Source organism: Scyliorhinus torazame, chromosome 11, assembly GCF_047496885.1.
Source record: "Scyliorhinus torazame isolate Kashiwa2021f chromosome 11, sScyTor2.1, whole genome shotgun sequence".
NCBI classification, from domain to species: Eukaryota; Metazoa; Chordata; class Chondrichthyes; order Carcharhiniformes; family Scyliorhinidae; genus Scyliorhinus; species Scyliorhinus torazame.
Window position 1 is genome coordinate 250784437 of NC_092717.1, and position 21970 is coordinate 250806406.

General features: G+C 48.6%; 1 protein-coding gene across 1 annotated transcript in view; it reads right to left on the reverse strand.

Annotated features, from left to right (window-relative positions):
* Positions 1 to 21970, reverse strand: part of abcb8 (ATP-binding cassette, sub-family B (MDR/TAP), member 8) — a 166597-nt gene that overhangs the window by 109163 nt on the left and 35464 nt on the right. Inside the window, exons 3-8 of the mRNA XM_072468563.1 lie at positions 20143 to 20298; positions 19395 to 19489; positions 14362 to 14467; positions 10325 to 10486; positions 4511 to 4596; positions 2624 to 2721 (exon numbers count right to left, since the gene is read on the reverse strand). Coding sequence (XP_072324664.1) covers positions 2624 to 2721; positions 4511 to 4596; positions 10325 to 10486; positions 14362 to 14467; positions 19395 to 19489; positions 20143 to 20298 — 703 coding nt within the window. The remainder of the gene's footprint in view (positions 1 to 2623; positions 2722 to 4510; positions 4597 to 10324; positions 10487 to 14361; positions 14468 to 19394; positions 19490 to 20142; positions 20299 to 21970) is intronic.

A 21970-nucleotide genomic window follows, 5' to 3' on the forward strand; every position in this document is an offset into this window, starting at 1 on the left:
CCCTACTGAAACTTCTACCACCTGGCCGGGCTCATTCCCCAATACCAGGTCCAGTACCGCCCCTTCCCTAGTTGGACTGTCTACATATTGTTTTAAGAAGCCCTCCTGGATGCTCCTTACAAACTCTGCCCCATCTAAGCCCCTGGCACTAAGTGAGTCCCAGTCAATATTGGGGAGGTTGAAGTCTCCCATCACCACAACCCTGTTGTTTTTACTCTTTTCCAAAATCTGTCTACCTATCTGCTCCTCTATCTCCCGCTGGCTGTTGGGAGGCCTGTAGTAAACCCCCAACATTGTGACTGCACCCGTCTTATTCCTGATCTCTACCCATATAGCCTCACTGCCCTCTGAGGTGTCCTCCCGTAGTACAGCTGTGATATTCTCCCTAACCAGTCGCGCAACTCCGCCACCCCTTTTACCTCCCCTATCCCGCCTGAAACATCTAAATCCTGGAACGTTTAGCTGCCAATCCTGCCCTTCCCTCAACCAGGTCTCTGTAATGGCAACAACATCATAGTTTCAAGTACTAATCTAAGCTCTAAGTTCATCTGCCTTACCCGTAATACTTCTTGCATTAAAACATATGTACTTCAGGCCACCAGACCCGCTGTGTTCAGCAACATCTCCCTGTCTGCTCTGCCTCAGAGCCATACTGGCCCTATTGCCTAGTTCTCCCTCAATGCTCTCACCTTCTGACCTATTGCTCCGGTGCCCACCCCCCCTGCCATACTAGTTTAAACCCTCCCGTGTGACACTAGCAAACCTCGCGCCCACGATATTTATGCCTCTCCGGTTTAGATGCAACCCGTCCTTCTTATATAGGTCACACCTGCCCCGGAAGAGCTCCCAGTGGTCCAGATAACGGAAACCCTCCCTCCTACACCAGCTGTTTAGCCACGTGTTTAGCTGCTCTATCTTCCTATTTCTAGCCTCACTGGTGCGTGGCACAGGGAGTAATCCCGAGATTACAACCCTAGAGGTCCTGTATTTTAACTTTCTGCCTAGCTCCCTGAACTCCTGCTGCAGGACCTCATGCCCCTTCCTGCCTATGTCGTTAGTACCAATATGTACAACGACCTCTGCCTGTTTGCCCTTCAGGATGCCCTCTACCCGTTCGGAGACATCCTGGACCCTGGCACCAGGGAGGCAACATACCATCCTGCAGTCTCTTTCACATCCACCGAAGCGCCTATCTGTGCCCCTGACTATAGAGTCCCCTATGACTATTGCTCTTCTGCGCTTTGACCCTCCCTTTTGAACATCAGAGCCAGCCGTGGTGCCACTGCTCTGGCTGCTACTGTTTTCCCCTGATAGGCTATTCCCCCCGACAGTATCCAAAGTGGTATACCTGTTCGAGAGGGGGACAACCACACTCCAGCCGAGATATGAGAGAGAGAAGTTCCAGCCTTTCTGGGAGAGATATTTAACAGGCTCCTGCCCTGCTCCTTCTCAGAACGAAACTGAAAGCAAAAATGGAACCTGACTTCTGTTCCAGAATTTTCTGAAAGGCTCTACCAAACCCAATAGAAAATAGAAAATGTCCAGGGTTTCAGAAGGGTTTCGCCAAGTCCATTAAAATGAAATCACGAGCTACGCCATAGAACAGACTTCATCAAGGAATGTGCCTGGGTCACTCCAAATAGCAGCTTGCAGTGGGGGGGGGGGGTTCAGTTCAAAACCAAAAGTCTGTGGTTTTAAAAACAGCCAGCAGGACAGGCATTAAAAAAAAACAGGATCAGAAAAGGATTTGAAAGAGGTTCCTTACACCGTAAAATTCTTTACAATTTCATGCTATATTTATATATCACCTGTCTGTGTGTCCATCTGTCACATTCTATTTCTCACACTGGGCCTGGACAGTGAACACCTGCCACAGGTTTCCTGGCAGTGCATGCAAGGGGAGACTCCGTTGACAACAGCGAGTTCAGAAGATCTGCCAAAGGCCACCTCCACAAAACAAACGACGTCCCACTCTCCCAGTCCACTCTTTGATTCTCTCAGCTATTACTCTCAGGCACTCAGTCTCTCTCTTTCTCTTTATTTTACATTTAGAGTACCCAATTTTCTTTTTTGAATTAACGGACAATTCAGCGCGGCCAATCCACCTGACCTGCACATCTTTGGGTAGTGGGGGTGAGACCCACGCAGACACGGGGAGAATGCGCAAACGCCACACGGACAGTGACCCAGAGCCGGGATCGAACCCTGGTCCTCAGCGCCGCGAGACAGCAGGGCTAACCACTGTGCCACCGTGCTGCCAAGTCTCTCTCTTTCTATATGTTTTTCCTTCACTGACCTTTCCCTCTCATTCTGGCTCGCTGTTTCACTCCAGCTGTTAAGAGGGGATTTACCAGGGCAGCACAGTGGCGCAGTGGTTAGCACGGCTGCCTCACGGCGCCGAGGTCCCAGGTTCGATCCCGGCTCTGGGTCACTGTCCGTGTGGAGTTTGCACATTCTCCCCGTGTTTGCGTGGGTTTCACCCCCACAACCCAAAGATGTGCAGGGTAGGTGGATTGGCCGCGCTAAATTGCCCCTTAATTGGGAAAAAAAAATGAATTGGGTACTGTAAATTTATTTTTTAAAAAGATGGGATTTATGAGTGAATAAAATGGCAGTTACTTACAGTTCAACGTAAAGTTAGATAATCCCTGGAAGATACCGATGCCGAACCCCAGGATCTCGTTCATGTTGCTGGATTTATCCACCTCCTTTGAGAAAAACCTTCCAAAGATAAAAATAATATCAACAGTCTGAAGACCAGCTACAAGTCTAAACAGACTCAGAAAATATTGAATAGATGGTTATGTTACTGGACTAGTAATGCTGAGAGGGGGTGACTGATTTGAATACACATGTTGAAATTGCCGCCATGACAGCTGAGCGATTTGAATTCAGTTTAAGTTAATAAATCTGCAACAGAAAGCTGGTCTCAGGTGGCACGACAGCGCAGTGGTTAGCACTGCTGCCTCACGGCACCGAGGTCCCAGGTTCGATCCCGGCTCTGGGTCACTGTCCGTGTGGAGCTTGCACATTCTCCCCGTGTCTGTGTGGGTCTCACCCCCACAACCCATAGATGTGCAGGGTAGGTGGATTGGCCACGCTAAATTGCCCCTTAATTGGAAATTTGTTTGAATAAGAAAGCTAATGTCAGTAATAAGAACCATGAAACTACCAGATTGTCATGAATAAACCACCTGCCACAATTGTTCTTTACCGAAGGAAATCTGCTGACTTTATCTGGTCTGGACTCTATGTGATTCCAGACCCAAGCCAATTTGATTGATTTTTAACTGCCCTCTCAACTGGCCCAGGAAGCCACTTAAATTGTGATGATGCTCATTCAACATCTTATCCGTAAGATCATAAGATGTGAGAACAGAAGGAGGCCATTCGGCCCATCGAGTCAGCCCCTGTGCGGTCTGTGTGTGTGTCTCAGTGTCAGCTCCTGTGCAGTCTGTGTGTGTGTGTCTCAGTATCAGCTCCTGTACGGTGTGTGTGTGTGTGTGTGTCTCAGTATCAGTTCCTGTATGGTGTGTGCGTGTGTCTCAGTATCAGCTCCTGTACGGTCTGTGTGTGTCTCAGTATCAGCTCCTCTACGGTCTGTGTGTGTGTCTCAGTATCAGCTCCTGTGCAGTCTGTGTGTGTGTGTCTCAATGTCAGCTCCTGTATGGTGTGTGTGTGTGTCTCAGTATCAGCTCCTGTATGGTGTGTGTGTGTGTCTCAGTGTCAGCTCCTGTACGGTCTGTGTGTGTGTCTCAGTGTCAGCTCCTGTGCAGTCTGTGTGTGTGTGTCTCAATGTCAGCTCCTGTATGGTGTGTGTGTGTGTCTCAGTATCAGCTCCTGTATGGTGTGTGTGTGTCTCAGTATCAGCTCCTGTACGGTCTGTGTGTGTCTCAGTATCAGCTCCTCTACGGTCTGTGTGTGTGTCTCAGTATCAGTTCCTGTACGGTCTGTGCGTGTGTCTCAGTATCAGCTCCTGTGCAGTCTGTGTGTGTGTCTCAGTGTCAGCTCCTGTATGGTCTGTGTGTGTGTGTCTGTGTGTGTGTCTGTGTGTCTCAGTGTCAGCTCCTGTATGGTCTGTGTGTGTGTGTGTCTCAGTGTCAGCTCCTGTACGGTCTGTGTGTGTGTCTCAGTGTCAGCTCCTGTGCAGTCTGTGTGTGTGTGTCTCAATGTCAGCTCCTGTATGGTGTGTGTGTGTGTCTCAGTATCAGCTCCTGTACGGTCTGTGTGTGTATCTCAATGTCAGCTCCTGTACGGTCTGTGTGTGTGTCTCAGTATCAGCTCCTGTACGGTCTGTGTGTGTGTCTCAGTGTCAGCTCCTGTACGGAATGATGAGCAGAGTGGGTACAAAGCAAGGAGACATACAGGAATGTACTGCTGGGAATTAATCTTGCTCCTTCACTCCTAAAATGCATGTGAATGAACGTCAGACCAGTTTGAGGTTGTCAAAGTAACCGTCAGTTAATCAGACCCTGGCTGAGCTTCATTAGAATGACCCCCATCTACTTACTCAATTTCCAGGTCTTCCATTGCAAATGCCTTCACTGTCCGTACGTTTCCCAGTGCCTCATCTGCCACACATGTTGCCTTGGAAATCTATAAATAATTTTTAAGAACAGATTTCACGTTGAATTTCAGTAAAGTCAGAAACACAATGCGGGAATTCCTGATCCAGCACGTGTCCTGCACTTCACAATATGATGAATAACTCATTAAGTTGTTAATTTGACATTTGCCTAAATAGCAAAAAACTGCTCCTTCACTGAATGCAGACTGGCAGACTCCGCGGGATGGCTCAGGCAGGAAATGGGAACATTCAACTCCACTGTAACTGTCTTGGGAAGATTCACACCACATCTAACCGGCATTCAAATTTTAATGATTACTAACCCTCTGACAGTCAGCATTCCCTCAGTACTGACTCTCTGACCGTGCGGCACTCCCTCAGTACTGACCCTCTGACAGTGCAGCACTCCCTCAGTACTGACCCTCTGACAGTGCGGCACTCCCTCAGTACTGACCCTCTGACAGTGCGGCACTCCCTCAGCACTGACCCTCTGACAGTGCAGCATTCCCTCAGTACTGACCCTCTGACAGTGCGGCACTCCCTCAGTACTGACCCTCTGACAGTGCGGCACTCCCTCAGTACTGACCCTCTGACAGTGCGGCACTCCCTCAGTACTGACCCTCTGACAGTGCGGCACTCCCTCAGTACTGACCCTCTGACAGTGCGGCACTCCCTCAGTACTGACCCTCTGACAGTGCGGCACTCCCTCAGTACTGACCCTCTGACAGTACAGCACTCCCTCAGTACTGACCCTCTGACAGTGCGGCACTCCCTCAGTACTGACCCTCTGACAGTGCGGCACTCCCTCAGTACTGACCCTCTGACAGTGCAGCACTTCCTCAGTACTGACGCTCTGACAGTACTCCCTCAGTACTGCCCCTCCAACACTCCCTCAGTACTGACTCTCTGACAGTGCGGCACTCCCTCAGTACTGACCCTCTGACAGTGCAGCACTCCCTCAGTACTGACCCTCTACAGTGCAGCACTCCCTCAGTACTGACCCTCTGACAGTGCAGCACTCCCTCAGTACTGACCCTCTGACAGTACTCCCTCAGTAGTATGATTTCCCTCTTGTTGGTTTTTTTCACCTTCTGCTGCAGAACCAGTCTAGCAGATATGGCCTGGAGGACTCAGCCAGCTCGGTGTGCAGTGGACAGGATGGTGAAACAGTGCTTAGCACTGCTGCCTCACAGTGCCAGGGAAGGTGCTTCGATTCTGGCCTTGGGCAACTGTGCGGAGTCTACACTTTATTTCCGTGTCTGCGTGGGTTCCCTCCGAGTGCTGCGGTTTCCTCCCACAGTCCAACGATGTACAGGTTAGGTGGGGTTACGGAAATAGGGCAGGAGTGTGGGCCTAGGTAGGGTTCTCTTTCAGAGGGTCGGTGTCGACTTTATGGGTTGGGGTAACATGGTAATCATCAGACGATTTCCTTGTCGTGTTTCACCTGATGCCATGAGATTTCATGGGATCCCAGGTCAGTGTTGTGGACTCCCAGAACACCCCCTCTGCCACCCCTGCTGGGTCTGTCCTGTTGTAATTTTTGGTCCTCCTTTGCTGAATTTTAAAACGTCCACAATCCTCAGGTTTACTACCTTTTTACAACTTTATAAATCTCTTCTTCCTTTGATCTAATACGAATGTTAACATCTCTTGTTAGCAATGGCTTGATCGCCTTTTGTGCCTCAAAGGAATGCAATTTTGCTGTAAACCATATATTAATCTTTAAATGCTAGCTATTGTCTGTCTACTGTCTTACCTTTTAATGTAGTTTCTCAATCTACCACAACCAACTTTAACCTCACACCTTCGTAGCTTCCTTTGTTTAGATTTAAGGCCCGAGCTTCAGACTGAACAACATCAGTTTAAACAATGCACAATTGTACCATATCTTCCCGAAAGATTTCCTGACAACTATATTATTAATTAGCCCTTTCTCATTGCACAGTAATAGATCTAAAATAGCTCATTCTCAAGTTGGTTCCACAACATCCTGGTCTGGAAAACCACCTTGAATCCATTTCAGGAATTCATCCTCCACAGCATTAGTGCTGATTAGGTTTCTCAGTCTATGTGCAGGGGCGGCATGGTAGCACAGTGGTTAGCACTGCTGCTTCACAGCGGCAGGGACCCGGGTTCGATTCCCGGCTTGGGTCAGTGTCTGTGCGGAGTCTGCACGTTCTCCCAGTGTCTGCGTGGGTTTCCTCCGGGTGCTCCGGTTTCCTCCCACAAGTCCCGAAAGACGTGCCTGTTAGGTGAATTGGACATTCTGAATTCTCCCTCTGTGTACCCGAACAGGCACCGGAATGTGGCGACTAGGGGATTTTCACAGTAACTTCATTGCAGTGTTAATGTAAGCTGACTTGTGACACTAATAAAGATTATGATTATTATGGTTGAAGACCCCAGGCAACACGGTGGCACAGTGGTTAGCACTGCTGCATCACGGTGCCAAGGACCTGGGTTCGATCCTGGCCCCGGGTCTCTGTCCGTGTGGAGTTTGCACATTCTTCCCACATCTGCCTGGGTCTCATGCCCACAACCCAAAGATGTGCAGGTAGGTGGATTGGCCACGCTAAATTGCCCCTTAATTATAAAAAAATAATTGGGTACTCTAAATTTATTTTTAAAAAATAAAACAAAATAAAAATAACATTGAAGACCCCAAGATTACTATGTTTCCCTAGTAACATAATTTCCTGATTTATGCTATGCCTTGTATTATTTGCTGGCCCATAAATAACTCCCATCAATGTATGCTGCCCCATGCAGTTTCGTAGCTCCACCCAAACTGATCTAATATCCTCCCTCGCTAATGTGTTGATCTCATCCTTTATTAACAGCCCAAACCCACCTCTTTGTCCTTTTTTGCCTGGCCTTCCTACAAACATTCAGTTTCCTGCATTGATCACCCTGCAGAGATGTCTCCACAAAGGTGATTAGATCATAGATCATAGAATTTACAGTGCAGAAGGAGGCCATTTGGCCCATCGGGTCTGCACCGGCTCTTGGGAAGAGCACCCGACCCAAGCCCACACTTCCACCCTATCCCCGTAAACTAGTAACCCCACCTAACCAAAGGGCAATTTAGCACGGCCAATCAACCTAACCTGTACATCTTTGGACTGTGGGAGCACCCGGAGGAAAAACACGCAGAGACGGGGAGAAAGTGCAGACTCCGCACAGACAGTGGCCCAAGCCGGGAATCGAACCTGGGACACTAGAGCTGTGAAGCAACTGTGCTAACCACACTGCTACCGTGCTGCCCACTTTACTCCCATTTGTGCTGCCAATTCATCTACCTTGTTGCAAATGCTGAGTGCATTCAGATAGAATCCTGTCTTTTTGTTATCTTCACAATCTTATCTGCTGGTGCACTCTGAACTCGCAACCCTTTCTGCCACACACAGATTATCAATTCCTTTATCGCTACCTTGTCCTCCTTGTCTTGTCTTCCCTCACTCACACCTTTCCTCACTTGATTCCTTGCCCCACTATTAAGTTGAAAGCCCTCTCTACCACCATAGTTATGCCACTTTCCCAAACACTGGTCACAACACGGTTCAGGTGAAGAGTGTCCCAATAGTACACTCCCACTTTCCCCAGTACCGGTGCCAGTGCCCATGAACTGAAACTCGTTTCTCACATACCAATCTTTGAGCCAATTTAACTCTCTAATCTGCTTTACCAGACTCTAATTTGTTTGTGGCTCAGGTAATAATCGTAAGATTATTAATTTTAAAGTTCTATTTTTTCATTTTGTCCTTAGATGATAATAATAATCTTTATTGTCACAAGCTTACACTGCAATGAAGTTACTGTGAAAATCCCCTAGTCGCCACACTTCCGCGCCTGTCCGGGTACACTGAGGGAGAATTCAGAATGTCCAATTCAACTAACAACACGTCTTTCAGAACTTGTGGGAGGAAACCGGAGCACCCGGAGGAAACCCACGCAGACACGGGGAGAACGTGCAGACTCCGCACAGACAGTGACCCAAGCCGGGAATCGAACTTGGGACCCTGGAGCTGTGAGGCAACAGTGCTAGCCACTGTGCTACCGTTCCGCCCCTTATCTCATACTCCTTCAGCGGGACCTCTTCCACAGCCCTATCTATGTCATTGGTACCTAAATGGAGAACAGCTGGATACTCTACCTCCCACTGCAGTTCCTCTCCAGCCCCAAGCAGATGCCCCAAACCCTGGCACCAAGCAGGCATCACAGCCATCTCGACACAGGTTCTTGACTATCGTCTACTGCCACAACATTCCTCGTAACCCTTACGTGCTTGAATGGCTTCCTGTACCACGGTCAGTTCGTTCACCCACTCTTCCACCCCATCTTCCACCCCATCTTTCGGCCAAAGAGACTACAAGAATCGCAAATCAACTGGACAATTGCAAGGGCTGAGGCTCCTCTACGTCCACAATTCAGATACCTGTCTCACTCGCAGTCACACCCTCCTCTCTCTGACCACAGATCAAATCAGAAGCTAAAGAGTTATGATCTCCTCCTGGAACAAAGTGGGCAGGTAACTTGGATTACACAGATATCTACAAAAGTCCCACATTCATAGATTATCATAGAATTTACAGTGCAGAAGGAGGCCATTCGGCCCATCAAGTCTGCACTAGCTCTTGGAAAGAGCACCCTACCCAAGGTCAACACCTCCACCCTATCCCCATAACCCAGTAACCGCTCCCAACACTAAGAGCAATTTTGGACACGAAGGGCAATTTTGGACACTAATTGCAATTTATCATGGCCAATCCACCTAACCTGCACATCTTTGGACTGTGGGAGGAAACCGGAGTACCCAGAGGAAACCCACACACACACGGGGAGGATGTGCAGACTCCACACAGACAGTGACCCAATCCGGGAATCGAACCTGGGACCCTGGAGCTGTGAAGCAATTGTGCTATCCATTCTGCAGTTCCAACATAGCAACTGCTCTGATATATTCACAGTGTCTAATTAATTATTTTACTGATTAAATTTTAATTAACGTATCCAGTCCTCCCTGTTTATATTCTTATTATTTCATCGCTGATTTGATTTTGTCCATTACGTTCCTGTCTAACCCCTATAGTCAAACACGAATTCCCCTTAACAAAACCATGCTGACTCTGCCTGGTTGCATTAAGATTTTCTAAGTGCCTTGCTATAACATCCTTAATAACAGATTCAAGCATTTTCCCTAAAACAGATGTTAGACTAAATGATCTGCAGTTTCCTGCTTTCTATCTCGACTGCAGTCTGACTGCTTTACGCACTGAAAGAATCTTTAGCCCCGTGACCCTCCTCTTAACTCAATGACTGGATTCATTCCAATGGACTTCAGTCACAACCCCCCAGAATTTCAATATTGCCATCACCCTCTTCTAGAGCATCGGTGCTTCTTCAATGAACCTGGCTTCAGGGGACGTGGTGGCTTCACGGGGGGTGGGGAGGCCGGTACGGGAATTGAACCCGCGCTGCTGGCATTGTTCTGCATTAACAAACCAGCTATTTAGCCCACTGTGCTAAACCAGCCCCATCTTTTGCTCTCCCTCAAAATAAATCCTGGGGCGTTTCCTGTATTTCTCCTTTATGTCCAGACATTGCTTCTGAATAAGCTACAACCAAACATCTGAACATTTAATCCGACGCATTCTCTGGACCCCTGGATGCATCTTCAGGCCCACCTCACGCACAGCTCATAGTCAGTTCCACGCAAACGGCAATACAAACATTACCTGGCCCCACCCTTCCCCATACCTGCTCCTGTGCCTTTTGGGATAGTTCCCGAAGGTATGAGCCCAAATAGGCTCCGATTCCAACCAGCACTGGCATTACCACGCACATCAGATTAGTTAGCTTTGGCGAAACAAAGTAGAGAGACACCAGGCAGCCGATTGTCTGTGCTGCACTCCTCAGGCCCTAGAGTTCAAATCAGACAGAAGCAAGACAGTTAAAACACTGGGTAGGAACCAATTAAAACTCTCTCCCCGCTGTCCAAACAAATATTTACATGATGGTGACACCAGGACAGAGATGCACTGTCCCCATCAAACACTCCCAGGATAGGTACAGCACGGGGTTAGATACAGAGTAAAGCTCCCTCTACGCTGTCCCCATCAAACACTCCCAGGACAGGTACAGCACGGGGTTAGATACAGAGTAAAGCTTCCTCTGCACTGTCCCCATCAAACACTCCCAGGACAGGTACAGCACGGGGTTAGATACAGAGTAAAGCTCCCTCTACACTGTCCCCATCAAACACTCGCAGGACAGGTACAGCACGGGGTTAGATACAGAGTAAAGCTCCCTCTACACTGTCCCCATCAAACACTCCCAGGATAGGTACAGCACGGGGTTAGATACAGAGTAAAGCTCCCTCTACACTGTCCCCATCAAACACTCGCAGGACAGGTACAGCACGGGGTTAGATACAGAGTAAAGCTCCCTCTACACTGTCCCCATCAAACACTCCCAGGATAGGTACAGCACGGGGTTAGATACAGAGTAAAGCTCCCTCTGCACTGTCCCCATCAAACACTCCCAGGACAGGTACAGCATGGGGTTAGATACAGAGTAAAGCTCCCTCTACACTGTCCCATTCAAACACTCCCAGGACAGGTACAGCACGGGATTAGATACAGAGTAAAGCTCGCTCTACACTGTCCCCATCAATCACTCCTAGGAAAGGTACAGCACGGGGTTAGATACAGAGTAAAGCTCCCTCTGCACTGTCCCCATCAAACACACCCAGGACAGGTACAGCACGGGGTTAGATACGGAGTAAAGCTCCCTCTACACTGTCCCCATCAAACACTCCCACGACAGGTACAGCACGGGGTTAGATACAGAGTAAAGCTCCCTCTACACTGTCCCCATCAAACACTCCCAGGACAGGTACAGCACGGGGTTAGATACAGAGTAAAGCTCCCTCTACACTGTCCCCATCAAACACTCCCAGGACAGGTACTGCACGGGTAGATACAGAGTAAAGCGCCCTCCACACTGTCCCCATTGAACACTCCCAGGACAGGTACAATGCAGGGTTAGATACAGAGTAAAGCTCCCTCTACACTGTCCCCATCAAACACTCCGTGGACAGGTACAGCACGGGGTTAGATACAGAGAAAAGCACCCTCCACACTGTCCCCATTGAACACACCCAGGACAGGTACAGCACGGGGTTAGATACGGAGTAAAGCTCCCTCTACACTGTCCCCATCAAACACTCCCAGGACAGGTACAGCACGGGGTTAGATACAGAGTAAAGCTCCCTCTACACTGTCCCCATCAAACACTCCCAGGACAGGTACAGCACGGGGTTAGATACAGAGTAAAGCTCCCTCTACACTGTCCCCATCAAACACTCCCAGGACAGGTACTGCACGGGTAGATACAGAGTAAAGCGCCCTCCACACTGTCCCCATTGAACACTCCCAGGACAGGTACAATGCAGGGTTAGATACAGAGTAAAGCTCCCTCTACACTGTCCCCATCAAACACTCCGTGGACAGGTACAGCACGGGGTTAGATACAGAGAAAAGCACCCTCCACACTGTCCCCATTGAACACTTCCAGGACAGGTACAGCACGGGGTTAGATACAGAGTAAAGCTCCCTCTGCACAGTCCCCATCAAACACTCCCAGGACAGGTACAGCACAGGGTTAGATACAGAATAAAGCTCCCTCTATACTGTCCATATCAAACACTCCCAGGACAGGTACGGCATGGGGTTAGATACAGAGTAAAGCTCCCTCCACACCGTCCCCATCAAACACTCCCAGGACAGGTACAGCACAGGGTTAGATACAGAGTAAAGCACCCTCTACACTGTCCCCAACAAACACTCCCAGGCCAGGTACAGCACGGGGTTAGAGACAGAGTAAAGCTCCCTCTGCACTGTCCCCATCAAACACTCCCAGGACATGTACAGCACAGGGTTAGATACAGAGTAAAGCTCCCTCTGCACTGTCCCCATCAAACACTCCCAGGACAGGTACAGCACAGGGTTAGATACAGAATAAAGCACCCTCTATACTGTCCATATCAAACACTCCCAGGACAGGTACGGCATGGGGTTAGATACAGAGTAAAGCTCCCTCCACACCGTCCCCATCAAACACTCCCAGGACAGGTACAGCACAGGGTTAGATACAGAGTAAAGCACCCTCTACACTGTCCCCAACAAACACTCCCAGGCCAGGTACAGCACGGGGTTAGAGACAGAGTAAAGCTCCCTCTGCACTGTCCCCATCAAACACTCCCAGGACATGTACAGCACAGGGTTAGATACAGAGTAAAGCTCCCTCTGCACTGTCCCCATCAAACACTCCCAGGACATGTACAGCACAGGGTTAGATACAGAGTAAAGCACCCTCTACCCTGTCCCCAACAAACACTCCCAGGCCAGGTACCAGCAAGGGGTTAGATACAGAGTAAAGCTCACTTCACACTGTACCCAACAAACACTCCCAGGACAGGTACAGCACGGGGTTAGATACAGAGTAAAGCTCCCTCTACGCTGTCCCCGTCAAACACTCCCAGGACAGGTACAGCACGGGGTTAGAGACAGAGTAAAGCTCCCTCTGCACTGTCCCCATCAAACACTCCTAGGACAGGTACAGCACGGTGTTAGAGACAGAGTAAAGCTCCCTCTACACGGTCCCCATCAAACACTCCCAGGACAGGTACAGCACAGGGTTAGATACAGAGTAAAGCACCCTCTACACTGTCCCCATCAAACACTCCCAGGCCAGGTACCAGCAAGGGGTTAGATACAGAGTAAAGCTCCCTCTACACTGTCCCCATCAAACACTCCCAGGCCAGGTACAGCACAGGGTTTGATACAGAGTAAAGCACCCTCTACACTGTCCCCAACAAACATTCCCAGGACAGGTACAGCACGGGGTTCGATACAGAGTAAAGCACCCTCTACACTGTCCCCAACAAACACACCCAGGACAGGTACAGCACGGGGTTCGATACAGAGTACAGCTCCCCTGTCCCAATGCTCCTTAAGTCAAGACTGAGGAGAACACACCAATTAAAGGTTATAGAGGCATTGAGGTCTCAGTTAAACATTTCACTGAAAGACTGTGACAGCACTCCCTCAGTACTGACTCTCTGACAGTGCAGCACTCCCTCAGTACTGACCCTCTGACAGTGCGGCACTCCCTCAGTACTGACCCTCTGACAATGCAGCACTCCCTCAGGAATGACCCTCTGACAGTGCAGCACTCCCTCAGTACTGACCTTCTGACAGTGCAGCTCTCCCTCAGTACTGACCCTCTGACAGTGTGGCACTCCCTCAGTACTGACCCTCTTGACAATGCAGCACTCCCTCAGTACTGACCCTCTGACAGTGCGGCACTCCCTCAGTACTGACCCTCTGACAGTGCAACACCCCCTCAGTACTGACCCTCTGACAGTGCGGCATTCCCTCAGTACTGACCCTCTGACAGTGTGACACTCCCTCAGTACTGACCCTCTGACAATGCAGCACTCCCTCAGTACTGACCCTCTGACAGTGCAGCACTCCCTCAGTACTGACCTTCTGACAGTGCAGCACTCCCTCAGCACTGACCCTCTGACGCTGCAGCATTTCTTGAACACTGCATTGGGAATGCCAGCCTAGATTATGGGGTCAAGTCCCTGGATGGTGATCTCAAACCCATGGCCTTGTGAAGTCAATGACGAGGTTAGTCATGGTTCAATCCTGGAAACGACAGTTAATGAGGAGGAAGTGACGATATTGGAGTTGTTGTTAAGTCCTATAGAAGGTTCCCATTCGGCTCACCTGAGACACCACCAGCTTGAAAGAGGATTTGAATTCCTGAATGTCGTTTGTTAAGCGGCTCACCAGATGGCCCGTCCGAGTGGCATCGAAAAACGCCACATCCTGCCTATCAGAACAACAGAGAAAGATTCAGGGCTTCAACTGAAGCAATTCTTCAAATAAATTAATTCATTGAGCCATTGACAGTCACAGCACAGAATAGCTACACCACTCCCCATTCCAGAGTTGGCAGGGCTACACCACTCCCCGTTCCAGAGTTGGCAGGGCTACACCACTCCCCGTTCCAGAGTTGGCAGGGCTACACCACTCCCCGTTCCAGAGTTGGCAGGGCTACACCACTCCCCGTTCCAGAGTTGGCAGGGCTACACCACTCCCCGTTCCAGAGTTGGCAGGGCTATACCACTCCCCGTTCCAGAGTTGGCAGGGCTACACCACTCCCCATTCCAGAGTTGGCAGGGCTACACCACTCCACGTTCCGGGGAACAAATATTCTAAATATTGGAACAATTTAAGGGTTAAAAGCCTGGGGTTATAGTGTGTTTGACTGCAGTGGTCATGTTTGTTAAAAGTGCGGCGGCACAGTGGTGCGGCGGTAGTTAGCACTGCTGCCTCACGGCTCTGAGGACCCAGGTTCAATCCCGGCCCCGGATCACTGTCCGTGTGGAGTTTGCACATTCTCCCCATACCTGTGTGGTCTCACCCCCACAACCTAAAGATGTGCAGGGTAGGTGGATTGCCCACGCTAAATTGCTCCCTAATTTTAAAAAAAATGTTTTTGCTTCTAGGAAATAGCAGGTGAAATTGACCAGCGGGATGTGGTTTGACAGGGGAAGTCCCTGGGGGCGGTTTAATGTGTTCTTGCAGCCTGCAGAGATAAAATTGCTTTTCAGCCTGGGGAGATGAGGCCGTTGCTGGGTGGGGCACAGGAATGAAGAGAGGCAGTTTCGTTTTGGAGAAGCTTTGGGAAAGCAAAGAGGTGAATTCTGATCTGCCTGAAACTGAGTCCACAATTTTTCTTTATTTGTTCATGGGATGTGGGCATCGCTGGGTCAGCATTTAATGCCCATCCCTGAGGGCAGTTAAGAGTCAACCACACGGCTGTAGATTTGGAGTCACATGTCGTCCAGACCAGGTAAGGACAATACATTTCCTTCTCTAAAGGACATTAGTGAACCAGATGGGTTTTTGCAACAATGGTTTCATGGGCATCTTCAGACTTTTAATTACAGATTTTTTTTTATTGAATTCAAACTTCACCATCTGCCGTAGCGGGATTCGAACACGGATCCCCGGAGAATGACTCTGGGTCTCTGGATTACAGATCCAGCGACAATACCTATGCCTCCACGTACTCTCTCACAGTAGGATAGTTATAAAAGAGTAATAATATTTAAAGCAGAGCAGCCTTGTCTAGGGTCACGGCAGAAGCTGAAACGCCAGTTGAACCAGCTTTTTGAATATATTCAGCCAGAGTCTGAAGGTGTTCTAACCAGAGCCAAATCGGTTTTATAAAGCAAATCTTACTCTATGGCATGCTAATTTGAAGCTGAATCGAGAGCTATATGTTTCTTTTCTTGTTGTTCAATGGGAAATTGAGTAGTAGTGTTAAGGGGTAAGCTGTTCTTTTCAGGTGTGAAATTAAAAACTTTAACATTGCATTCAAAGTTTTGTTTTAGAAATACCAAAGCCCTGTTTTTTCATGCAATCACTCCTCGAGCGATATTGGGGTTTCGGTCCAGTATCCTAGCCACTGTTGGGGTCTGGTTTGAGATTGCAATACAATTGGGGGTTCGTCCGGGATCTTAAGCATAATTCTTTGTCTGGCTTGGGGTTGTTGAAATTAAAGACAGTGAGTGTGTGTGGAATGATTGCATTCTTTCAGGGTTTGAAATTTAAATCGGGAGTGACTGGAGATGGCTCTTGCAGTTGCAAAAGTTTTCCTGGGTGTGGAAGGGATTACTCAAGATGGTTTACAAAGGGAGACTAAAGCGAAACATTTGGGTTTGCCAGGGAAGCTCCAGTGAACATTATCAAAAGATGAACAGAAAGAAATAGAACTGGAGAAATTCACAGGAAGGGAAAAGAGAGACTGGCAATGGCAGAAGAAAAAAGGATGGGGCTTTTAGAAAAGGATTTGGAAAGGAGGAAACTTGAGGTAGAAATGGAAAGATTAGCAAAGAAAGCGCTATCGAAAGAGAGGGAGAATTTGAACTTCGGAAACTGGCACTCAAAGGAGAACATCAACTTAAAAGGTTGTAGTTAAATGTAGAAGCTGAGGAAAGTTTAAAGGAAGAATAAACACTTGCTAGTCAAAAGCTTTGTATGGATTTGTTTAAAAATATTCAAGCAATGCCAAGATTTGATGAGAAAGATGTGGAAGTATTTTTCATTTCATTTGAGAAAGTGGATAAACAATTGAATTGCCCAAAGACCATGTGGGTAGTGTTGATTCAAACAAAGTTGGTAGGTAGACCTAGTGAAGTGTTTGCATCACTCTCAGAAGAGATATCTAGGGATTATGATGAGGTGAGGCAAACCATGTTAGGTGCACATGAACTAGTGCTAGAAACCTGCAGACAAAAGTTTCAAAATCTAAGGAAAGAACCAGGTCAGACAGTTAGAATTTGAAAGAATTAAACAAAATAATTTTGATAGGTGGTTAAGAGCATTTAAAATGGACCAAACGTATGACGCTTTTATGAAATTAATGTTTTGGAGGAATTTAAGGGTTCACTTCCCACAGCAGTGAGAACTCATGCGGAAGAGCAAAGGGACCGGCAGAATAAATGGCAGATGATTTTGAATTGGTTCATAAAGCAAAGTTTGGTTTTCAACATCAATTTCAATCTGTGAAGGATAGAAACTGGGGAAATAAGAAATTCACAGGTGGTCAAACGCAAAGGAGGTTTAAAATAATTATCTTTATTGTCACAAGTCGGCTTACATTAGCACTGCAATGAAGTTACTGTGAAAAGCCCATAGTCGCCACATTCCGGTGCCTGTTCGGGTACATAGAGCGAGAATTCAGAATGCCCAAATTACCCAACAGCACGTCTTTCGGGACTTGTGGGAGGAAACCGGAGCACCCGGATGAAACCCACGCAGACACAGGGAGAACGTGCGGACTCCACACAGCCAGTCACCCAAGCCGGGAATCAAACACGCAACCCTGGCACTGTGAAGCCATAGTGCTAACCACTATGCTACTGTGCAGCCCATTGTTGGTGATGTTATGTTGGTGATGTTAAGTAGAGTGTGCCTCACAGTAAAAAGAAAACTTAATACAGTGGAAAAGAGATAAGAAAATTTAAATGTGTTCATTGTAATAAAGATAGGCATGTGAAGACGCTGTGTTGGTGGCTTAAAAAAGTACAAGTAAGACATTCAGTAAAACAGAATAATCCAGTGAGGTTTACCAAAGTGGGAGGAAAACCCATTATCCCAGTGGAAGAGGTACAACAGAGTGTACAGCCTGTTCACATTATCCCAGTGGAAGAGGTGCAACAGAGTGTACAGCCTGTTCACATTATCCCAGTGGAAGAGGTGCAACAGAGTGTACAGCCTGTTCACATTATCCCAGTGGAAGAGGTGCAACAGAGTGTACAGCCTGTTCACATTATCCCAGTGGAAGAGGTGCAACAGAGTGTACAGCCTGTTCAGAGGTTGGTGGATAAGCAGAAACCAAACCAAGAGCACAAAGAATTGGTACAGCACATGACACAGTGGTTAGCACTGCTGCCTCACAGCACCTAGGACCTGGATTCGATCCCGGCCCCGGGTCACTGTCTGTGTGGGGTTTGCACATTCTCCCCGTGTCTGCGTGGGGCTTCCATCACTACCCAAAAAGATGTGCAGGGAAGGAGGATTGGCCATGCTAAATTGGCCCTTAATTGGAAAAATAAATTGGGTAATCTAAATTTTAACAAGAATTGGCACAACACAGGAGGCCAATTGGCCAATTCTGCCTGCACCAAGCTCGTCGAATGAGTAAATGACCAGAGTCCCATTCTCCTTCCTGCTCCCTGTAATCTTGCACATTCTTCCTCTTCAATTAACAATCCAATTTCCTTTTGAATGCCTCAATTGAACCTGCCTCCACCATACTCTCAGGCAGCGCATTCCACACCCTAACCACCCGCTGTGTGAATGAGTTTTTTTTCTCATATCGCTCTTGATTCTTTTACCAATCACCTTAAACTTGCGCCTTCTCGGTCTCGATCCTTGGGAAGTGGGAAGTTTCTCCCGGTCGACTCTGTCCAATCCCCTCGTGACTGTCACTATCCATATACACAAGCATTAGGTGCGGCCAGATGTCACTCAGCCCCTGAAACCCGTTCTGCCATTCAGTTAGATCCGGGCTGATCTGGACATCAACTCAATTTACCCAAATTTGTTCCACATGCCTTCACCCTGGATGCTCTTACCCATCAAAAATCCATCAATCTTAGTCTTTTAAACTTCAGCTGTCACCTTTTGCATTTTACACCATTCACTTCATTGAAAAGGTTTTATTAAATGTGCCAAGCATGGCTCGCCTTGCAGAAAGTTATGGTGACAGTCTTGGATTATTTTGCACATCTTTCACTGATTGAACCGGACAAGCTGCCTGACAGGGCTCTCACTGGGTTCAGTCAGTGAAATGGTGTTACACACCAGAAGGATGCCTTTCAGCCCCTTGAGCCTGTTCCACCATGTAATACACAAGAACATAAGGAACAAAAGCAGGCCCCTCGAGCCAGCTCTGTAATTCAATGCCATTATGGCTTATCTTCTTGCTCAATGCCACCCTCCCACCCACTCGCATGTCCTTTGAATTCCTAAATAGCAGTGTTCTAGGTGTGGTCTCACCAAATTGTAGTCACATTTCTACAGCCCACATCCCTCCGTTAGAGCTGAAATCCTGGTCCACAGGGAGACAAGATAACGGAAGGCAAGGCCACTGACAGCTGTCCATTAAACTGCAGAGCTCATATTACAATTTACTTTTTAATATTAACATGGGGAATCTTTTCCGAATCCCAGCAAAGACAGACCTCAGCAGGGTTGCAAACAATTCTTTCCTTATGCTGGCAGCAACTCGCTCGCCGACTCTGGACAGGAGAGTGATGTAGAAACAAGTCAGGACACCCTAATAAAGAGAAGACAGAAGTGTTGTTAATGACAGAACCAAGGCAGGAACTCAAACATTTATTGCAGTTCAGAATTTCACACTCAATGAAAGCAGAAATGGTTTGGCAGTGGAGTAACACAGTTTGCATTTTGAACGTCCACTGTCACAGAATCCCAGATCTAGAGTAAAGCTCCCTCTACACTGCTCCCATCAAACACTCCCAGGACAGGTACAGCACGGGGTTAGATACAGAGGAAAGCTCCCTCTCCACTGTCCCCATCAAACACTCCCAGGACAGGTACAGCACGGGGTTAGATACAGAGTAAAGCTCCCTCTACACTGTCCCCATCAAACACTCCCAGGACAGGTACAGCACGGGGTTAGATACAGAGTAAAGCTCCCTCTACACTGTCCCCAACAAATACTCCCAGGACAGGTACAGCACGGGGTTAGATACAGAGTAAAGCTCCCACTACACTGTCCCCATCAAACACTCCCAGGACAGGTACAGCACGGGGTTAGATACAGAGTAAAGCTCCCTCCGCACTGCACCATCAAACACTCCCATGGCAGCTAGTTCAAATAGATTGACCTTTACTCCGTGGAACAAAAGATGGTGTAGAAATTGTCAGCCCAGTGCACAGACTCCATGGTGACTCCTTGGATCTTACCTGCAGCGTGTAGGCAACCAGCAGTTTTACACACGGCGCTTTCATGGCCCTGAAGTAGCAGGCTGGGTTCGTCCGCAGGCACTGGACAACAGCGTTCATCAGGTCTCCCAGCAATAGTGGGATCTGAGTATTCAGCAGTGCTGCGCCGCAGGCGAACTGGAATAGTGGAAGGAATAGGAGCATCAGCAGCAGATTCTAGATATGGAGGGACAGAGGCACATTGATAAAGAGGAACAGGAGTAGGCCATTTGGCCCTTCGAGTCTGCTCTGCTATTCGATCTGATCAGGGCTGACCTGGTTGTGGTCTGAGCTTTCCTGCCATGTCCTGAGCAGCACGTAGCTTCACAGCGCTAGGGTCCCAGGTTCGATTCCCAGCTTGGGTCACTGTCTGTGCTGAGTCTGCGCGTTCTCCCCGTGTCTGCGTGGGTTTCCTCCGGGTGCTCCGGTTTCCTCCCACAAGACGTGCTTGTTAGGTGAATTGGACATTCTGAATTCTCCCCCAGTGTACCCGAACAGAGGCCACAGTGTGGCGACTAGGGGATTGTCACAGTAACTTCATTGTAGTGTTAATGTAAGCCTACTTGTGACAATAAAGGTTATAAAAAAATGTTTAGAAGCCAATATTCCTCAAATGTTCCAATCATCACATGAGTCACCGAATATTTTTAACACAAAGTTAAATAGATTCTTGAGTGACAAGGGAGTCAAAGCGTATGTAGGTAGACAGGAAGCAGAGTTATAGCACAATCCCATCAGCCTTGGGACAAAATTCTTCCATTTTGAGACTGAGTGTAGTGGTAGGTGGCTCCTGCTGACCAGAATAGTGGGGTCTGCACCAGATTCTGCCCCTGGAACCTAATTAATTATGCACAAATGTGTTCCCCTCCGGGTCACCTGGTGGGCCGTCAACTGATCCGCCCGCCGTTAGCTGGCAGGTTCAAAGGTCTTGACCCCCATATTCACATCCTAGTCCGGCACACTCGTGACACACTCACCGGCCCAGCTGTCTTCATCAGACTGTACAGAATGTCAGCAACCCAGAGGGAAAAGGTTAGCAGCCTCAAGAAAAGGTCTGTCCTTGATTCAGCCACCCTCCTCCCGGGCCCATCGCCTGCAAGGTGCCCAAGCCCCACTTGGACCTTTGCCCAACACATTTGGAATCTTCCTGCATCTTCTTCCAGTGAACAATGTGGTATTCCTCTGACCCTCATATTTAGATGCGCACTTGCAATCCCAAGGCATCCAAGGCTGTGGGCCAAGAGCTGGGAAATGGGATTAGAATAGTTGGTTGGTTGTTTTTAAAACCAGTGCCGACTCTATGGACCGAAGGGCCTTTTCTGTGCTGGGTGACTCCTTGACCCTCCTGCCTGTGAGTTTTTCATGGGAGTGCTGTCAGCGTCCAGCTTCCTTCCCCTGCGTCTTCCCTCTGCCTTCCGTTGTTTGTCATCTTCTACCCCATCCTTGCCCCTCAGCATGCTCTGATGAGCCCACAACCTTCCCCCAACGTCTTGAACAGCCTTCATTCCACATTCCTGCCCCCCACCCCCCAGCCCCACTCTCCGGCCTCACCTCGCACTGTTGTTGCAGTGGATGCATGAGGCGCGCAGCACAGTGTTGTCCAGATAGACACAGGTGTGTGGCATTGGGGGGGGAGGCTGTGCTCCCGTACTCCCCAACCCCAAACACAGGACTGAACCGAGGTGGTGACATAGGACGGTCCAAGGGGCCAGCAGCATGGTGCAAAGAACAAAGAAATGTACAGCACAGGAACAGGCCCTTTGGCCCTCCAAGCCCGTGCCGACCATGCTGCCCGACTAAACTACAATCT